We start from the raw sequence: 13,773 nt of genomic DNA, 5'->3' as shown, positions 1-13,773 counted from the left end.
AATAGCTTGCAAAGTTTTCTTCCCTCTCTGGAAGGCAGGAAAGTGCAGGTATAGACGCATAAGGGCTTATAATACAAGATAGTAACCAACTTCTACAACTGTTAAGTAGACACAAATACAGTTTCTCACACTAAATAGCTTTTCATTTGAAGAACAAGCCACCTCTGCTCAAAAAGCCTTAGAAATATTGCATATATTTGTATACAAACATCGAATCTGGTTGCTGCTTCATACATTAGGGCAGGGGTCAGCAAACTTTTTCAGCCGTGGGCCGGTCCACCGCCCCTCAGACCATGTGGTGGGCCGGACTATATTTTGGAAAAAAATATGAACAAATTCCTATGCCCCACAAATAACCAAGAAATGCATTTTAAATAAAAGGACACATTCCACTCATGTAAAAACACGCTGATTCCTGGACCGTCCGCAGGCCGGATTGAGAAAGCAATTGGGCCGCATCCGGCCCATGGGCCTTAGGTTGCCTACCCCTGCATTAGGGCATTGCCTACTTGCAGGTGGCCTAACAGAATACCCCACTATGAGGCTACACCAAACCACATAGGTATCATTACACATCCGATCTGCAGAATGGCAAGGACAAGTGGTGCCCCAATTACTGTCCCTGACAGTGGTGGCTGATTCTACGAACTGGTGCTGTCAGCGACTGAGAGGTGTCATGAGCTCCCAGCCCATGGGTGCCTGGGTGTAGGCTAACCAAAATTCCTCACAAAGGTGGTGTCACAGTTTGACCTTAACATTTCAGGTTGTTTCTCTCACAGTTATAATTGGCATGTGAAGCAAGGTCCATTTCAAAACCCAGTGTGCGCTAAAGGTTTGCTTAATGTCTACTTGTTAATACAGGAAATAAACATAGCGATGATGATGATGATTTTAAAAATCTTTTGCTTATTTGCTTATTTTTAAATAGCCATGAGAAAAGCCTTAGGATAAACATTCATCCTCTTGATTCATTGCGTTGGCATCGCCAATATAAATACATGTAACCACTTCATTTAAGCAATACAAAATTGTAATATTAGATCACTGCACTACTCCATCATTGTCAATCACAGCATTATACTCACATTCAGCTGTACAAAAAACATGTTTTCCTGTATAGTTTTACAAATAATTTTAACAAGAAGTCACTAGAACATGATCCATATATCACCTTTAGTAACCTGGTCCAGGTCATATGATCTAGGAGCTTGCATTCGCTCCATAGGACGCACACACATTTCCCCTTAATTTTTGGAGGGGAAAATGTGTGTCCTAAAGAGTGAAAAATACGGTAAATACCCTAAGAACAAACAAAAGCAACAATGCCCCACTCATACAACAACAAAATTATTCATCTTTTAATTAAAACATACGCAATATTTAAATTTTCTAGATTCATTAAAACTTTGACCATGCAAAAGAGCTCCTCTGGGCAGCTACTTGAGTAAGCGAAGGATGCACTGGGCCTTTTGCTGCTTTTGCTCTGGCCAAGTTCTGCAGTGCCCAGTCAGGCACAACTGTTGTCAATAGCCCTCCTCTTCTCTGTGTTCCACACTGCGGTAAGAACCTTAACAGGATTGCTGACTTCCCACCACATATCCTCAGTGGTCCTCATGCTGTGTATAAAAGTGAATTTACAGTGCATGGTCTTTCTGCTAAGAACTCTCCACCTTTGATTTCAATCTACTCTTCTGCTACAGCAAGTATCAACCGCCCCCCCTCTCCTTTTCCAAATTATTTTTATTCAGTATCACCTATCTCAAATTATCCCACCCATCATTTTGCTGCAGAAATGATTAACTATAGGTGTAAAAATGGGTGGAGAACTATCCTCAGTTATGAATTTCCTGTTTGGTGTGACATTTAAATTATTTGTGCATTGGATGTTCCTTTTCAATGTTCGTGCATTAAAAAAAAATAGAACTGGTTGAAAGGTTCACAGATTGAAAAATATACACTTCTTATGACAAGGACCTTGAAGAGCCAAACCTGCCTCCCATGCATAAACAAGCCGCTCCACAAGCTTAATATAAGCAATTTTAAAGGCTTGAAGTTGTTTGCCTTATTAGACCACTAAGAAGTACAAAAGCAGCTTTTGATACGGGACACTTAAGCAACGTCTCTGTTGCGCAGTTCAAGTTCAGTTCACGGATTGTCATGACCACTAACTATATTTCATTAAAAAAAGAAACCCTTTTGGTTTAACATGTTAAGGACTTAGCATTCTCATCCAGGCGCCAAAATGTCAATACCGTGGTACCTCGGGTTACATACGCTTCAGGTTACATAAGCTTCAGGTTACAGACTCCACTAACCCAGAAATAGTGCTTCAGGTTATGAACTTTGCTTCAGGATAAGAGCAGAAATCGTGCTCCGGCAGTGCGGCGGCAGCAGGAGGCCCCATTAGCTAAAGTGGTGCTTCAGGTTAAGAACAGTTTCAGGTTAAGAACGGACCTCTGGAACAAATTTAGTACTTAACCCGAGGTACCACTGTAAATTGCAGTATTCAACCAGCTCTCTGCCTTGTGGGAGCAGAAGTGCTTTCCAGTCACACAAAAGTGTCTTTGGGTACATGCCATTGTCGTGAAGAAGAAGAAGAAGAGTTTGGATTTGATATCCCGCCTTTCACTCCCTTTAAGGAGTCTCAAAGCGGCTAACATTCTCCTTTCCCTTCCTCCCCCACAACAAACACTCTGTGAGGTGAGTGGGGCTGAGAGACTTCAGAGAAGTGTGACTAGCCCAAGGTCACCCAGCAGCTGCATGTGGAGGAGCGGAGACTCGAACCCGGTTCACCAGATTACGAGACTACCGCTCTTAACCACTACACCACACTGGCTCTCTTTCACTTTAACATTTCATATTTCAATCATAATGTAAATCAATAACAGCAACAAAATATTTCGTAGTCACCTTGGCTTAGACCTCAAAGTACAACAGCTCTTAGCGGCTAGTGGTATTGGGATGATCCAGATCTTGTTAACTGAATCCTAGAGACACTGGGCAGTAAATTCTACAAGAACTTTTAGCAAAGGTTGTATTCTAACTGTCATTGTTCAGATGTCAAAGATAATATTAAAGATATGTAACCACTTGAAAGAACTATTTAGGCCTAAAATTAAATTAGGATTAAATAAATAAATAGGAAAATGTACGATAAGAAAACTTAAGAAATTTGATTATGACTATAATACAGTTTTATGAAATAATGATATTGGAAACTGCTACATTTAATTACAAGGAAATTCAGATGGAAGAGATTAGAGGAAGTCAAGTAATATGTTTATAAAGATAGATTTTAATTAATTAATTAAGTTTTAGTTTATGTGGTGATATATGGGAAAATTGAAGTGTTTTATGTTTCATATTCTTTCTTTTTCTTTTTCTTATTCTTTTTCTCTTATTATTGTTTATTCTCTTTTTTGTTATGCTTTTGTATGGAAAATAATAAATATTATTTTTTTAAAAAATCAAATGTCAAAGGTGAAACATTGCTTATTTTCACAGAGAAGGACTTTGTTAATGAATATATGACACAAGGCCATATAGTGGCTGGGTATAAATAATAAATTACTATTATTATTATTATTATTATTATTATTATTATTATTAAGCAATTGAAGTCCAGCATTACATTAGCCCAGTGGACCCTATATGCCTGGGTATATAAATTCAATCAATCAATGCACATGTATCAAATGCTCAGAATGACAGGGAGACTAGAAAAATATTTTTTATTTATAAAAGTACTGTTGTGCTTCATTACCAAAATAAGGATTAAGAAAAGTTTTGTAAAAAATTTTTTTCACTTTCTTGTGAATTTCAATGATATGAAGACTCCTGTTCTCATTATTCAAACATACAGTGATTTCTTAAAATAAATAACATTCTTTGTGCACTGGTGTAGAATGCCAGTCACTCAAGATGAGGGTTAAATTTGACGGTATCAGTGTTTCTTTTTCAAAGGTATTCTTTCAAAGTGTAGTAATTGCATCCCTTTACCCAGCAGAACATGTAACATTAATTTCATATTCTTTGATTAAGACTATTTACAATATGATTACAATAAAAATAAATATAAAATGGTTCTCAGATTTCCCCACCCTGATATCAGATGAAATATATACCCCAGTGGACATTCAGAAATGGACTTCTTAAATATTGGACCTGTAGCACTGGAAACCTACTGCCAAGTTTAATCCACTGCAAATTTTCCTTACTGAACAGAAAAAAGAAAGAACAGCTTTCTTTGTATGTAAACTTAAGTTTCCAGTGCAATCAGAAGAGAATTTCGCAGTGCAACATCCATTCACATAAAAAGAACCCCGCAAAGATTCATTCATTTCTACTGGGATCTTTCATAAAAGCGCTGCAATCCATTCACTTCCCAGTTTTCAAAGAAACCCTAATCCTCTTTTCTTCTTTCGTCTGCTTAAAGCCATACTTAATGCTTTAAAAACAGCTTCCTTGTTATTCAGTACATTATAGCGACTCAATTCTAGCAGTTTGTCAAAGTCTTCCGGTTCATAGGTGAAGTTTAGTGTCCAGTATGGCGAGTCCATTCCTCCAATCACAAAATCACCAAAGGATTTCTCCTCTTCTGATTCACGTTCTATTCCTGCAGCCAGAGGAGAGGGAAAAGATAAAACTGCATGAATACCTTCCTTCAAACTTGTTCTGAGGCAGGAATGAGGGGTCTGTAGTCAAACAGCATCTGGAGGGCCGCAACTCCCATTCTTCCTGACAACTGATCATGTTGACTGGGGCTAATTGGAGTATGAACATGACTGCATTTTACTATATACTGTATTTTACTATACCACATTACAAACAAGCATAAATAATTAATCAACTGGGGTGGGATAGTTGGCTAACCATGACAATTAAATTAACTGCTCCCCGTTCTCCCAAATTTCCAAGAAAGTGTGTCTTGAGTTATAAAAAACAACATTCATGTTTCATACAAACTGCGAGACAAGGACAACTGTGATTTCAAGGAGGAATGGGAACTTTATACAAATTAGTTAAAAATACAACAAAATGAACTGGACTCCTTGGCAGGTTTTGAATAAACACATACAAATTTATTGTTGATAACATGATGGACAGGTATGTAAGGATATATACAGTTTTATAATATGCAGAGAAAATACGTGCAGCGAAATCAGGGAGAGGAGCTGAGGGAAGTCCTTGGGGGGGGGGAATAAAAAATGGGGGGATTATGTAGGTGATTATATGGCTTGATAATTTGTTATGTGGAAACTGAGCAATAAAAAATATTTTAAAAAAACAACAACAACAACATTCATGTTTAAGATGTGTGTGTTTTTATTGGAAGTCCCAAGCAAAAATGATGATCCAAGTTCTTCATAATATGTCAGTATTGATGCTGTCCCACTAGCTAATTATAAGCCACTGAAATATTAAACCAGATCACCAGCATACGTGACAGAACTGGTTGGTAGGGTAGAGCCTTATTCATAAAGGAATTAGTAGTTTTCTATTTAGATTTTCAAGTTCTACTCCTTAAAATAGACTGTTCTGAGGACACTCAGTTCATTTCCTCACCTTTTGCTGTTCTCCAGAACAGCTTAATGACCACACCAAAATCAAGTTCAAAATGTTCAGTCAGTTCAACATTCTACTTGGGAATAACAACTAGATACTTTAAAATGCAGGCTGTGTAAGCTCACGTGCTTACCTGGTGCTTTGTATTTGTGGAAGGTGTCATTAACGAGAGGGAAGTGAAGGACTATGGGAACCTTGGGATTCTCAGCATCCATAAACATATAACATTCCTTGGGATTTTCTTTATCTTCCTTGGTGAAGATGATTTCTGGGAAAGGAATGTCCCGTTCTTTGCAGTACCTCTGAGTCAATTCTAAGACCTGAAGTATTAGAGGGACATAAAAAACAGTCAGGCAATTATTATTATTTAAAAGATATTTATTGAAATTTTCAAAAAATAAAGAAAAAACAAAAAAACCAGAAAAAAACACACATATAATTTGCATTCCTTACTTTCAATAACATATTTCCCAGACTTCCCCACACCTCCCCTTCTTGTATTCCAAATCAATTTTTAGTTCAGCAAGTTCTTATCCCCAAATTTTACCTTATTATATTTAATTCATTTTAGTTAACCAATTTTAACCTAAACCTCAGTCTTTATACGTCAGTACTTATTCTTAATATCTTTTTCTAAGATCGACCCCAATTCCCTTTCACGAGTTCCCCATTTTGATATAAGTAGCAAAACAAAATACAAAAAGAAAACAAAGTATAATTGTACACCCTTTGGATTCCCAAAACCCCACTCCCCGCCTTTCCCGGTTTCGAGCTCCAACAAATGTCCATCAGTCTATCTGCTGTCAGCCTGGTGACCTCACGTCCGAGGCTCTTAATTCTCTCTCAATTCCTCTCTGCCGGTTTTTTTGATAGTCCTTTATATTAAACACCAAATCTCGGAGAAGCTCTGTCCCAATAAGGTCCATGTTTCTTCCAGCCAGACCTCCATATTTAAAAGTGTAGTCCAAATCTTGTTTCTTACTTCTTTTAAGTCCAAATGTCCCAGAAACTCCAGCTTCCAGTCAATTATTAGCACCTTTTCCCTATGCTCATTTGCTTGAACTGGAACCATACTGGAAAAACTTCAGCTGAACTTGAACTAGTGCCAAGAAAACTTAAGAAGCCAAAAAACCCCAACAACCTCAAGTTGACTTGGCAGGCTACAATGATTTGTCTTACCTCAAACGGCGCTTCCCAAGAATAATTGAATGATAGGATGACATCAACATCTCTCTCTGGTTGCAGTACCAAGGGGAAGGGAGAATTGATGGAAAAGCCACCATCCACAAGGTACAGACTTTCTTCCATTGGAGTCAACTTATTAGGGAAAGCGTCTAAATGAGTACCTAAAAAAAAGCAACACAGTATGCTAAAAAAAAGTTTTTTTACCAATGGTGAAACAGAACCGCCAATACCTTCAATGGAAATTCAATTTATAATTGAATGTTTTATACTAAGAGAGGAAAAGCCATGTCTGTATTAGGCACCTGACTGGATTTTAATGGAGATCTGACACTATTAACAGAGGATTTTCCCACTACGCAGGTTTCATTTGCTAATCTATAAACTTTGGGGAAGGTCGGTTTTTATTCCAAAAAGAAATTTTACCTTTCCCGAGCACAAATTTATTGACTCTGATGTAATCCTTGTGCAGGTACAATCCTTGCATGAAATTGAAAGTTTCCCCAGCTGTAACACGAGACTTGAAGAAGTCCTGGAAAATTTGTATCAAGGGTCCGCCAGGTATAACCAGACGGGTCTTCAGCCTCATAGGATCCCGGAGATGGGATCGTCGACAGTCATCTACAATCATGAATCACGCAGTGTTTTTAATATGTATATATCTCCAATCTTTAGGTTTTGAGAAAACAGATACTTCAATTAGCATGAACACTCTTTACACTTTGTGATCCCTTGTAACAATGCGCACAAGATTTGGGTATTTCACTTTGCCGTATATCTGCTGTTGAAATATTCATTTATATGCCACCTTTGTGCTGCCTCAATAAATAAAAACACAATAAATAAAATTATTTTAAATAACCAACATTAACAAAGGCAGCAGCATTAACAGTTATTAAGAAGACCAGGTAAAACTGATATCAAGACTAAAAGAGTTAAGTTTGCTCCTCCACATGTAAAATAATTTAAGGGTAAAGTTCAGATTTGGAGTTTATGTGTACCTCTCATGGTTTCACCACCCATGAATAAGACAGCCATTTCTGACTTTCATATGTGTAAATACTATGCTACCATGTGATCTGCAACTGATAGCTCTTTATATACCATTCTCACCATTGACCAGTAAACATTCCTATAGTATTGCCAATGCTAATAGATAAGAAAAGTCACAGACACTGTGACCATGTGAAACTTACTGTTATGAGTTCAAACCTGTTGACTCTAAGTACAGCACTCATCTGTGGAGGCATCTTTCTAGGCAGAAGCAGCCAATGTGGTGTCTCCCAGAGGATGTTGGACTGCAGTTTCCATCATTCCTGACCAACGGCCATGCTGGCTGGGGCTGATGGAAGTTGTAGTTCAATGACATCTGGAGTGCAGCACATTGCATAGGCAAACAATGTGCCAATGCAGGAAGACAATGCACACCACCCACACTCCTATCCAAATTTGCCTCTCTTATCGGCTCAAACTTACATTCCTGGATCAATTGGAGAGGGTAGGGCTGGCTGTGTATACAGGAGGCATCCACAGACCTCCTATCACTGTAATGGCTTGGTGCATTGAGTGTCCCAGATGTGCACAAGAAGTAGACAGAAATAGGCTTCTGTAATACTGTCTTGGGATCCCTTCAGCAGTACATGGGAGCTACAACTGAGTTGGACGGGATCAAGTTGGTCATTAACCAGTAACAATCCTATATTTTCCCCAAGAATGGTATACATGTATTTACCTTCCCCTCTCTCCCCTGCCCCAAACATTTTATCCTCAAACAAACAACTGTATGTTGAGTTATGATGATTGGCCCAAAGTCACACAACACTCATTGCTGAACTTAAGATGCTCTGAATTCAAGTCAAAAACTCTATTACAGAAATGTAACATGTGTTAGAATGAAGAGAGTTGACTAAAAATAGCATATCAGGAAAACAATCTTAAGATATGGGCCTGATTCCTAATGCTGCCAAGGAACTCCTGGTTGGTCCTGGCAGGGTCACACATTCTTCTCAACAGCTTTGTTTCAATTGCAGTTTTTTCAAATGTTTCCCTGCCTTGTTAGTAATTTTGCAATCAATTAAGTAGCTCCTCCACTTTTCTCAAGAACAAAGTTGGAATAAATCATCCCATTAGCAGATGAGAACAATTTTGACGGTATTCATAGAACAAAAAGTTCAACTACCCTTTAAATTTATGCCTGTTCTGTTGACTGGCTATTGTTTGAAAGTTTCAACATTATGTTAACAAGAAGGTACCATAGCCTGCCAAACCAAATTCTCACGCAAAGATATTATTGTGCAAAATAATGCAGAGCAACTTCGTTCCTTACCAATAACTTTGACAACATCACCAAGAGATTCTAGAAAGCTCAGTCCTGAACCAACCACCTTCAAAAATACATCATCCAGACTCGCAGCAAAGGCACTGCCCCACATTCCTGTAGAGTAATTAGGAAATTATTTCAAATCAAATTTAAAGGCTCTCCCCACTTTGGCAAACAAAAATATACACATGATCAAGGTAGAGGCTACAACCTTATCTTGTGTTAGCCAATATTAAACCTCAGATTCTCCACATGAAGAGGTAGGTCTGAGTTCTTTGTGTGTGCTTCCTCTAGTGGTGTTTCAAATAAGATTATTTCAAAAGAGTGCACAGGACATTAGCAACACAAAGGCTGCAACTGTTTTCAGCTTAAAGCTATATGCTGGGACATTATTGCTAACCTTTGCAAAGTTGCCACAGGTGCAACTGTTATTGCATATTTTAATTATGATTTCTGTTGTACATTGCTCAGAAGGCATTTTGGCATATAAGCCAAAGGATATGATGGCAAGTACTTTTAAAGGCTGCGACTCATGAAAAGTTTGAGATTAGATAGTGGGAAGGGGCCAGAGGACCATCCGTCCTAAGATACAACATAGCAGGCCTACCAACCCACCAACAGATCTACCTACAACATTTAGTGTAGCTTGTACTGTAAATGTAAAGCAGAGTGTTGTCAGGAAAGTGGTTTGTTATGACTCCAAGCCAAACCACAATAGAAGGCAAATCCTCATCCACAGATGTGCCAGATTGTAAGCGTAGGGGGGTGCAACATCAGGATGTCAGGGGGAGCCGGGGGCGGAGCTGAACACGGTGACCCCATTGGCTGGTGGCTCCTCCTGGAACTGCCACTGGTGGGAGGCTAGCTCGACTCTCCTTCCAGAAGGAGGAGGAAGAGGAGGAGGAGGAGGAACTAGCTATGCCACACTTGGCTCTGCGTTTTGCCTCCACACCTTTGGGACATCACGGGGGGGGGGGGGGAGCGGCTCCTACTCCAAAAATATTGAGAGGCCTGAAATGGGATCAGCCCTCAGGAGATGGCAGCCCTGCTCACCCACATCTCTACTAATGTGACCCGCAAAGACATTCCTTCTCAACTTGAAATAACAGACCATGACAAAACCCACCCAACAAAACCCCTGTAGGCCATAACTGAGGAATCAGAAGGTAATGACACATTATGCTTCATGAAGTTATTGTCTCTGCCTTACAACCAGCACAAAGTTCATACCCTGCAGGTAGCAGATCCTGGGCTCAGAATGTTTCTTAATCAGTCGCCCCATGAAGAACTCGCTGTCAAAATCTTCAGTTCGGACAAAAGCACCATACTTGCGAAATCCAACCTCATAGGGCGTGAACTCACACCATTCTAACAGGGAAAATACCAGCACCACATCAGAAATAGGTAAGCAAACAAGGCTGCTGTATTCCCCCCAGTCAAAGTAATAAGGCTAGTTTATATGCTGCTCATGTGTTTAGCATTCACATGTTCACTATAATAATGAAACTGTGCTGTCAAATCATGACATATGAAAAAAAGGGGGAGCAAAATACTATGAGAGGAGTTAAGGCTTACGCAAAGTATTTCCTGACCCATCACAATTAATCATCCACTTTTCTATCCTTACTATTTCTCTTCCATCACCAGCCACCACCCCCATCCTTTCACTTCACCCTCCTTAATGGGCAGGGAAATAATCAACTGTGCAATGGCAGGTAAATGGCCCATGCTAGAGAAAAAAAACAAACTACTTACAGATTTTATGAGAAAGAAATACACCTGCCTTACTATACCTGCAAAGTCACCACCACTAACATTGGGCCTCACATTAACGGATGCATAGATTGGGTAGGGATTCTGCCCCCGTTTCACAGCTTCTTGCTGGTCAGACAGCTTTGACTGGTCTTCCTGAATAGAGGAGAGGCAATAAGGGTTTCAAATTTAGAATTTACTTGCAATGCATATATATTACATATACAGTCGTACCTTGGATCCTGAACGCCTTGCAAGTCAAACGTTTTGGCTCCCAAACACTGCAAACCTGGAAGTGACTGTTCCGGTTTGTAAACTATTTTTGGAAGCCGAAGGTCCAACGGGGCTTCCATGGCTTCCGATTGGCTGCAGGAGCTTCCTGCAGCCAATCAGAAGCTGCGCTTTGGTTTCCGAACATTTTGGAAGTCGAACGGACTTCCGGAACAGATTCCATTTGACTTCCAAAGTACAACTGTATGTACATTTCCTGATTTGATTATGGTGGTGGTGGTGATTTATTAAATTTGTATACAACCCTATATCTGAAGATCACAGGGCAGCTCACAACATAAAAATACAAAATAAAAACACAAGGTGCATAATAAAACAAAAACACACCTTCTGCTGTAGGAAAAACTCTACAATAAGTCCCCACAGGTCTGTGAAAGACACTTTCCGTCCAGCATTCTCCATTGCAACCAGTTCTTGAAAGTAATACTTCAGCTGCTCTGAAGAAAAAGCTCCTACTTTACTGCTTGACATTTTATCCCGGGCAGTGCTGATAAAGTCTCCGGGATCTTTACTGGACCACTCAGAATCTTTATACAGCATTGACATGCACCTGCAAAGATAAAATATTAAATTTCTGCATCAAATCTAATCTTTATATACTATCCACTACTTTTTCTAAAGTAAGAGTATTTTAGAAGTCACTGTCTGCTTAAAAAGACTAAGGGCTCGTCCCGTGCCTAGAAAGCAAGGGTCTGAGTGGTTTTCTGTTTGTCCATGCTTTCTAAGCACAGGTCCAACTAGCTTTGCCTTTGCCACGCTGGTTTTCCTGGGGGGAAGCAGTGGGCCAAACTGAAGTGGGGATGAGCTCTAAATAAACTTGAGAAGAAAGTGTTCTCTTCCGTTGTGGCTGCAGCACAAAGAAGCTGTAAGGGAGACTTTCTAGCTTAGAAAGGGAATGATAAGCTGTAGGAGACATATGAACAGGACAAGACAGAGTTCATGATATGATTTTTAAGCACTCTAAGAAACAAACCCAACGTTGAAGAAGCATATTTTGTACAGAAATACATGGTTTTACTTAAGGGCTACAGATGCATCCATTCTATTTGTATGTGTATTTGTATGAATGTGAGTGTGACAGAGTGTGTGTGGGGGCGGCTGCTGGGAAATCAACTGACTGTCCTATTTTTAAAAAAAACTTATTGAAAAGTGTGCAGTTTCACTTTTAAGCTTACCGAAAGGTTTTGTAGGCAATTATTTACTTCATCAGATGCTAGAATGAAACACTATTTTAATCAATACTCCAAAAATCACAAGAAGAAATGTTATTCCTTCCTCTGGTTCAAGATAAGAAATAAGAATGTTCATGCTCACATACCATGTAGAGCCTGAGATCCCAGAGAGATACGTGACAGAGTCAAGAAGATTTAGTTGCTGAAGCCCAAACAGGCTGCCATAAAATGATGTCAGTGCTCTGATGCCTCCACCAGATCCTAGGACTGCTATAACAGGTACCTTAATAGCGGGGGGGGGGGGTGGAGAAGAGAAAGCAGGTGAACAGAATTGTGCATTGTATATGTTACAGAGTATTCCTATTATTCCACTATTTGTCTGACAGAATCATTTTTAAATATTTTTAGTTGGTAGGTTGAGTTGAGCTGGAGCTAATTAAGGCTTTCTCCGAGACTTTCCAAGACTTTCTCTAAGACTTTTAACTCAAGCTTTTACCTCAAACTTTGTGAATATAATAGTTGAGGAAAAGCTGTCAAATGATACGAGTTAAAATACTGAGGCTGATAAAAGCTAACAAAAGACTGATAAAACTAATAACCTCACAACTGATGCTACCACTAACGACGCCATCTTGAAGACCTGTTGAGTCTCCAGACCGTAATAAAGATTGAATAATTGATAATATATATATATATTTAGAAAAACCAAGGCACCTAATTAAATGAGATATGAAATATGGGATATGTGAGAGCCAGTGTGGTGTAGTGGTTTGAGTAATGGACTAGGACCTGGGAGACTAGGGTTTGAATCCCTACCCAGCCATGAAGCTCACTGGGTGACCCCGGACCACTCACTGCCTCTCAGCCTAAGCTACCTCACAGGGCTGTTGTGAGGATTAAAATGAGAAGAGAGAGAGATCCATGTATACCAGCTTGAGGTCCTTGGAGGGGGGAAAAAGGTGGGACATAAATGCAATAAAAGAAATTAAATGAATAAACTCTTGAACAACAAGATGCCCTATTTTATTATGAGCTGTAGCCAATTATGAACGGCTCTGCATATCATATTAACAAGTCACATACCTCTTCTTTATCAAGGTCCTCTCTCAATTGCAGCGTCTTCTTTAGTGCCTGAGATACTATTTCCTTCCTCTGGTCCAGAAACTGTTTCTCTTCTTTACAAAGATCAAAACCCAGACGTACATCAAGATCTTTTGTCCTAATATAGAAGACAGTGTTAAAGGAGAAAATATGGTGGGTATATATAGTAATAAAGGGCCTGGCAACCTTTTTTGGCCAACATGTGATGTGAGGTGAGAGATGCATGTCATGTGTGGGACAAGATCCAATATCCCTCTCACCTCTTCTTAAATATATATACTTCACATACACACACCCCACACACATACAGTTTTCCCCTACCTTAAAAAATAATGGAAAGATGTATTGTTTCAGTATTCTGAAAAAGTTCATCTCAAAAATCAAATCAGG

At 39.3% G+C, this 13,773-nt stretch overlaps 1 protein-coding gene across 1 annotated transcript in view; it reads right to left on the bottom strand.

Moving 5' to 3' along the window:
- PLA2G4F (phospholipase A2 group IVF) overlaps positions 1-13,773 on the bottom strand; it is a 58,711-nt gene that overhangs the window by 32,181 nt on the left and 12,757 nt on the right. Inside the window, exons 11-20 of the mRNA XM_083590670.1 lie at positions 13,366-13,501; positions 12,429-12,565; positions 11,438-11,660; positions 10,861-10,975; positions 10,298-10,435; positions 9,074-9,181; positions 7,174-7,368; positions 6,745-6,911; positions 5,699-5,885; positions 4,394-4,615 (exon numbers count right to left, since the gene is read on the bottom strand). Coding sequence (XP_083446796.1) covers positions 4,394-4,615; positions 5,699-5,885; positions 6,745-6,911; positions 7,174-7,368; positions 9,074-9,181; positions 10,298-10,435; positions 10,861-10,975; positions 11,438-11,660; positions 12,429-12,565; positions 13,366-13,501 — 1,628 coding nt within the window. The remainder of the gene's footprint in view (positions 1-4,393; positions 4,616-5,698; positions 5,886-6,744; positions 6,912-7,173; positions 7,369-9,073; positions 9,182-10,297; positions 10,436-10,860; positions 10,976-11,437; positions 11,661-12,428; positions 12,566-13,365; positions 13,502-13,773) is intronic.

Source organism: Podarcis filfolensis, assembly GCF_964270895.1.
Source record: "Podarcis filfolensis genome assembly, chromosome: 1".
Taxonomy (NCBI): Eukaryota; Metazoa; Chordata; class Lepidosauria; order Squamata; family Lacertidae; genus Podarcis; species Podarcis filfolensis.
Note: the sequence above shows the minus strand (reverse complement) of the source record. Positions and strands in the feature narration are given on the sequence as shown.